At 35.3% G+C, this 7331-nt stretch overlaps 1 protein-coding gene across 1 annotated transcript; it reads left to right on the top strand.

Annotated features, from left to right (window-relative positions):
- Positions 1 to 362: 362 nt before the first annotated feature.
- On the top strand, positions 363 to 7054 carry LOC123527467 (collagen alpha-1(XII) chain-like). The gene is made up of 8 exons (XM_053523407.1): positions 363 to 492; positions 1585 to 1737; positions 2342 to 2421; positions 2739 to 2810; positions 3325 to 3562; positions 3993 to 4153; positions 4272 to 4545; positions 6890 to 7054. The coding sequence occupies exons 1-8, from the start codon at positions 465 to 467 to the stop codon at positions 7009 to 7011; spliced, it is 1128 nt and encodes a 375-aa protein (XP_053379382.1). The 5' UTR covers positions 363 to 464; the 3' UTR covers positions 7012 to 7054.
- The last annotated feature ends 277 nt before the right edge of the window (positions 7055 to 7331 follow it).

The following is a 7331-nucleotide window of genomic DNA, read 5'->3' as shown; positions in this document are numbered from 1 at the left end:
GATTTGCGTTTTACATGATTTAAAATCATAGCGTCCGCTGAAATAGTTCTAGCATTAAACGCTAAATCACCACGTTTTTGTATGTTTACTAAAAATGATAACTATTATATTGATCAGGTAAGTTTGTAAAGAAACAGAATGTCAGATACAGGATATTATGTGTATCAATTTGAATAAAATGTATGAACTTGTCAAAAGTGAGAAGATCCCGTCTTTTCAAGTTTGAAAAATAAAGAATATTTTTAAAAATACGTTGCAGTTGGAGTGGGAACAAATAAGCCTTATAAAATGTAAATAAATTTGAATCACTTATCTCATCAAATCGTTTAAAGTAAACTGATCTATTTCATTTAAATATTCTACAGAGATAAAAACTTCTATTGTCTCTATAATAATCTCTTTTCTCGACCTATTTTAGATAAAGTTAATCTTAATGTCACCATATGTTGACGAAATAAGGAAAAATGTTTCCAATTTCATTACTGGCTTTAGGTATGTCTTATTTTTTCTCTATCACTGCTAACCACATGTTTAACTCAGGACTTTTCTAAGGTGAACGACTCCATTTGGACTTAGCTGGTTTGATACCTGATGAATATTTCTTCTCCTGGACAGTTATGGCGTTTATCTTGATGTTGTGTCTTCTCTATGTTATAATCGCTTTATACAGACTCTTTGTGTTCGAGCTATTGTTCTGCCTTTAGATTATTTTGCATGTGTTAGGGATTCGCGTTTCGTCGGTGACTTTTAATACACAATAGAAATTTGACTTTCTGTTAAAGATTAGTTATATTTTAAGAGGTGATTGTTATACAAATTCTTGATGAGCTGAGCGACATGTACCCTCATGTTGCATACCTCGGACTGCAAGATCATTTTAAAAACATATGTCATACGAAATCATGAGTAATTGTTACACGGACATTTTTGAAGAAGAATAGCTAATAATCTAAATACTATTACACCATTTTGATTCATTCCCTTATCTTGTTCATAGTAGAAATATATGGCCTGTCTATTGGCATAGATTCTACTTGCATTATCGCATTGAACTTGTAATAATTTCACTTTAAGGTACAGAATGATGTAAATGCTCTCATGACGTTTTTTTAAAATCATAGTTAAGAAACTTTTAGAAAGAAAATAAAACTTAAGTATTTGAAAATGATTTTTAAGTTAAATTACAGCATATTTTGAAAATATGAATAACAACAACATTTAAAGCTGACGCGAGACAGGAAAAGGAAATGCGTGTGTGATACCTGTAGAAATGTGATATTTTAACTAATGAAAGAAGCTACACAATCCATTTTTTTTTCAAATTGCACTTATAAAAAGCATATACAAAATGAGTCAACTGACAGTGTTTGATATATTTTTCAGGTTTATGATAGATAAGTTCGGATTAAAGGACTTCGAATTTTCTACAACACCATATGTAATAGGAACATAATATTCGGAAAACCTACGAGAATTTATAAATTGTCATTTTAAACGACGAACTAAATCTTTTTTTTCAAAACCTAACCAGCATCTTGCATCAGCGTACTTGCAGTGTAATTTAAGCACTTTTTTATATTACAGGCGTATTAGTGGGAATATCTGATGGCCAGCTAGTTAGCAACTGCACGGATCTTGATACCAACGCCTGCATTCTGTTCCATAAAGCAAAACCTAACTTGTGCTCAATCCAAACCTACTCAGCTGACTCATGCAAGAGATTCTGTGGCAATTGTCGTAAGTTTGTTATCGTTAAATGAGACAATCTCTCTCAATTCTGAAAAGTTGTATCTTGAGAGCATACGGATCTTGAAAAGTTACACATGCGTAATTCGTAAGTGTATGGCCTTTTTAAGATTAACAAGCTACTTGTATAGTAAATATCACTGGTTCTACACAGCTGCACCCAACCCCTCTTCCACGAGGTGCCTGGAGCACAGCTAAGTTCTTTTCCCTGCGAAAAGCTAAAGAAGTGACGTTAAACTATTTTCAGTGCGGGTATCGATTTGCTATAATACCTGCACATATTTTCTTTCTGTTTTGTTGGGTTTGACATTACATTCCAAACGAGGTTTCAAACTCACAGTGGTACGGGAATAATGATTTGAAGTCAACTACAATAACCTCTCGGTCACGGACCCCCACCCCCTTAGCATGTATACATACAGTCAATGACTTGCAGTTGTATAACTTTTGTGGAAAAATACTTGAAGGGTGTAAAACGGACCTTATATAATATGAGGTTTATTATATTCATGTTTCAGTATTGCTAACAAAATGAAATCGTATTAATTTTGAGACGTATGTATAAATTTTAACAGATGTATGCATTTCCCTTAAGCTCTACAATGTTATGCGTGCCCAACACCTGTTCTGGATCCTAACGACTGTAATACGACAACATCTTGTGGCACTGGAGAGGTTTGTATATCAATGTTTGCAATTAAAATATTATACATATAGAGGATGTTTATTTGTTTCGGTGTTTACAAAATAACTTTATTTCATTTAGTAAACAAATACTTTTTACCATACATGTGAGTTTTTGCAGTTAAGCGCTGTAGCAATTCAAATTCTTTTCATACGAAAGACTATTTAAACATACTTATTTTTAACTGGAATAAAGATTACGACTATTTATTGTATATTTGTAAATACTAGTAGTCCATAACAACCATTAATAATTGAATAAAATATTACAGTACAAGCCTATTTAGTCTGTATTAACTTATCCATAGAAATGTTTGACAAAACATCTGATGGCACCAGATGGGCACCACGAGTACATCATGATGTGTGGAACTGCGGATGTAAGATTATCAGTTTGTTTTTAGGGGCGGGTTTTCTCACTACCTGAGTTATAAGTGTACATCTGTCATAGAACCGTTTCTAAATTCCTAAGCACACCAAGCAGGTACTCCTGTGCTACAGAATATAGTTCAATTCATCGGTTGATCAGTCTGCCTACAAGCTGATCATATAGATTAAATAAGTTTAATAAAGGTAAGGTAGTCCGGCTCATGGTTACATAACTAATAGCATTCCAACTAAACAGTTATATCACATGAGTTCCTGATATAAAATTATTTCATACCGGGACGTAACTCAGCTCACTAATGTAATGTCAGTGATCGAATGAAATAATTCTCGGAAGAGTTTTTGGAGAATCCCGTCTCCATAAAAGCTAGCAAGTTGCCATATGACCTAGAATTGTGTCGGTACGATCTTAATACAAAACTTAGATTAATTATTAACATTTCTCTTTACTGCTGAAATCATTCTTAATTTCAAGCTGTAATACGTTCTGTTGTATGAATATGATAGATTTGTCAAGGAACTTCACTAGGATTTCAAAGTAGTATTTTTGGCAAAAGAGCATTGGTTGATGAACCTGATAACAATTCACATCAACGATATGAACGGGACATATTAATATCATGTTGCGATACTGATTTCTGCAACATGCCGACGGTGGCAACAACATTTCTTCCAACTCCGCCCGCACCTAGCATGCCGACGACGGCAACAACATATCTAACTCCGCTCGGACCTCTTTCTCATGGTATGTACTTTAATAAATACTAGCTAACCTGCTGAGTAATCTAAGGAAGTTGTCTTCCGTTCTCCACGAGAAATAAGAACATTTTCTATATTTAGAATGTTCTAAATTTAGAATACAAGACCGGTACTAGCAACGTAACGTAAACGTCAGACCCAAGTCATTTATTTATGAACATCTGATATTTTTGCCTTTGATGAGTTTATGTAGCGCTGAGATTTTAAGGTTGAAACAGCTATATAAGAATTATGTTCTCTAAAATTATATTTTAACTTATTACTATTTGGCATTGTTAAACCAGCTGCAGTCAACTTATATTTCAACGTAGTTAAATAGTTTTTATGAGTACTAGTATTGCTTTCTATATGCTCAATTTGGTTTGTTTTCAAATATTTCCCTAAGAAAACGTGTTAAATGTGCTATTTTGTTAAAGGTTGTAATCGTGACATTGTGTTTGTTTTGGATGCCTCCGGCAGCGTTGGTTCCTCGAACTTTCGACGTGCCCTTAACTTCGTGAAGGACATTGTACGCCAACTTGATATTGGACCAGCAAAGGCACAAGTCGCCATGGCTACATTCAGCACTCAAACAGATGTAAATTCAATTTTGTTTCAAATATTTTGTGTGTATAATTTTTTATGTTCTTTATTGATATCGAACACATGAGTGTTCCGTTTCAGAATTTGATTTTGAGGAGCATTGTACATTTCAGATACACTGGTATCTGAACAGACATATGTCCAAACAGGATTTGTTGGCTGCAGTGGGCAATGTCCCCTACCATTCGGGCAGTACACATACAGGCGATGCGCTGAAAGCTATACGCGAACAAGTGTTCACTCAGTCACATGGGGACCGGCAATTGGCTAAGAATGTTGTCATTGTTCTAACTGATGGCAAGTCGAACAATAGACTTGAAACAATCAAAGAGGCCCAGACGCTACATTTGATCAGCGACGACGTCATCAGTATTGGTGTTGGAGCAGGTACTTTAATACGTATCACTTTAATGAGAAACGAAGGATTAAAATATGCTGAAAACAAGTATCATTACGATTTTATCTTCACAATCACAGCAAAGAGTTAAAGTTTTTGTATCTTATATCAGATATAACTGTCATAAGATATACTTATCTTCTATCAAATTCAAAGACACTTTTACATCAAGTCAAAGATATCCTATATCAAAATCAGAGATATACAATGTTATATGTTTTTATGTTGTCAATAACTTACATAAACCTTTACAGTGCATCTATCTAGCATTAATGTCATAACCATTTTAGCCTATATTTTTCCCGTCAAAATCCCCAAATTCTGAGAAAAAGACTATGCAAAACCCCATATGTTTTACAAAACTACGATCAATACAATAATTAAATTTCTGGGTCGTTTTCATTTGATTTCTTTTCATTTTGGTTGGTTATACTAAATTTGTTCTACATATTCGGCATTTTTATGTTTTATGGTAACCGGATACAAGGTGTTTATTGTAGATTCAGATGAGAATATCCGGTTCAGAGTAGCTGTTTTTTCCGTAACTAGACTCTGCTGATTATCATTTTTCTTGCATACTAGTACCGTATTTAAACAAGAGGACCATGATGGTCCTGAATCGCTCACCTGTTCCCACATGACCCAGTTTTGAACTGAGTATGACGTTGTTTTTTTTTATTATTTGACATAGTGACCTAGTTTTTGAGCTCATGTGACCCAGTTTTGAACCTGACCTAGATATCATCAAGATAAAAATTCTGACCAATTTTCATGAAGATCCATTGAAAAATATGGCCTCTAGAGAGGTCACAAGGTTTTTTATTATTTGACCTACTGACCTAGTTATTGACTGCACATGACCCAGTTTCGAATTTGACCTAGATATCATCAAGGTGAACATTCTGACCAATTTTCATGAAGATCCATTTGAAAATATGGCCTCTAGAGAGGTTACAAGGATTTTCTATTTCTAGACCTACTGACCAAGTTTTTGACCGCAGTTGACCCAGTTTCAAACTTGACCTAGATATCATCAAGATAAACATTCAGACCAACTTTCATACAGATCCCATGAAAAATATGGCCTCTAGAGAGGTCACAAGGTTTTTTATATTATTTGACCTAATGACCTAGTTATTGACCGCACATGACCCAATTTCAAACTTGACCTAGATATCATCAAGGCGAACATTCTGACCAATTTTCATGAAGATCCATTTGAAAGAATGGCCTCTAGAGAGGTCACAAGGTTTTTCTATTTTTAGAACTACTGACCTAGATTTTGACCACAGTTGACCCAGTTTCGAACTTGATCTAGATATCAACAAGATGAACATTCAGACCAACTTTCATACAGATCCCATGAAAAATACAGCCTCTAGAGAGGTCACAAGGTTTTCTTATTATTTGACCTACTGACCTAGTTATTGACCGCACGTGTCCCAGTTTCGAACCTGACCTAGATATCATCAAGTTGAACATTCTGACCAATTTTCATGAAGATCCATTCAAAAGTATGGTCTCTAGAGAGGTCACAAGGTTTTTCTATTTTTAGACCTACTGACCTAGTTTTTGACCGCACGTAATCCAGTTTCAAACTCGACCTAGATATCATCAAGGTGAACATCCAGACCAATTTTCATACAGATACCATGAAAAATATGGCCTCTAGAGAGGTCACAAGGTTTTTCTATTATTTGACCTGCTGACCTAGTTTTTGACGGCACGTGACCCAGTTTCAAACTTGACCTAGATATCATCAAGTTAAAGATTCTGACCAATTTTCATGAAGATCTTCTGAAAAATATGGCCTCTAGAGAGGTCACAAGGTTTTTCTATTTTTAAACCTACTGACCTAGTTTTTGACCGCACATGACCCAGTTTCGAACTTGACCTAGATATCATCAAGGTGAACATTCTGACAAATTTTCATAAAGACCCCATGAAAAATGTGACCTCTAGAGTGGTCACAAGCAAAAGTTTACGGACGGACGGACTGACGGACGGACGCACGGACGACGGACGACGGACGCTGCGCGATCACAAAAGCTCACCTTGTCACTTTGTGACAGGTGAGCTAAAAATAATATAATAAGTAAAACAGTAACACGTTTAAACAAAATGCAAGAAAAAAATGAAATAATTTAAGCCTCCTGATTGATATTTACTTCCGTACTTGCTGATAATTGGACATAAATAACGTATAAAGAATATATGGAAAAATACTTAACTGAAATGATCTATCATGGGTAAGCACATGACAAATGCGAAAAGGTTTTAGAAGGTAACATAAAACTCGATCACTGAGAAAATTTCTTACTTTTGTACGTTCAGGTATTGATATGAAGGAGATTCAAACCATAGCCACAGACAATCATCACGTGTTCGACTTGCAAAGCTACAGTGCCTTGCATACTATATCCAGTGACCTGATGCGGATTATTTGTAATGCTTGAAATGATGTTAGTCTGAAAACCGACCGTACTACATGATAGAAAATGCTTCTTTATCATTAGAATGTGAATGGTGAATATTTCCGCATTTCCCACTTCAGATGATTCTGTGTTTATAACTTAACGATCTCTCACCCTAGGTATCAAGTAAGTTAGGACTTCCGTGGTGAGAGGTGCAGTAAGTGGAAGGACCAAACTCCCAGAACGCTAGAATTTCCGGACACATGAATAGCGACGTAAAGTTCAAGTCATTTTATTAATACCCAAGTGGTAGGAGGTTAAAGGAATGGTCTCCGTCCGTCCGTCCGTCCGTGCCCGCGAAA

Source organism: Mercenaria mercenaria, chromosome 14 (genome assembly GCF_021730395.1).
Source record: "Mercenaria mercenaria strain notata chromosome 14, MADL_Memer_1, whole genome shotgun sequence".
Classification (NCBI taxonomy): domain Eukaryota; kingdom Metazoa; phylum Mollusca; class Bivalvia; order Venerida; family Veneridae; genus Mercenaria; species Mercenaria mercenaria.
The sequence above is the reverse complement of the archived record's forward strand: the minus strand, read 5'-3'. Positions and strand labels throughout refer to the sequence as shown.

Coding starts and splice junctions, on each gene's coding strand:
- LOC123527467 (XM_053523407.1), top strand. CDS start 465: ATGTTTCCAATTTCATTACTGGCTTTAG. Junction 493..1,584: donor AATTTCATTACTGGCTTTAG/GTATGTCTTATT, acceptor TTTATATTACAG/GCGTATTAGTGGGAATATCT. Junction 2,811..3,324: donor TGATGTGTGGAACTGCGGAT/GTAAGATTATCA, acceptor TGAATATGATAG/ATTTGTCAAGGAACTTCACT.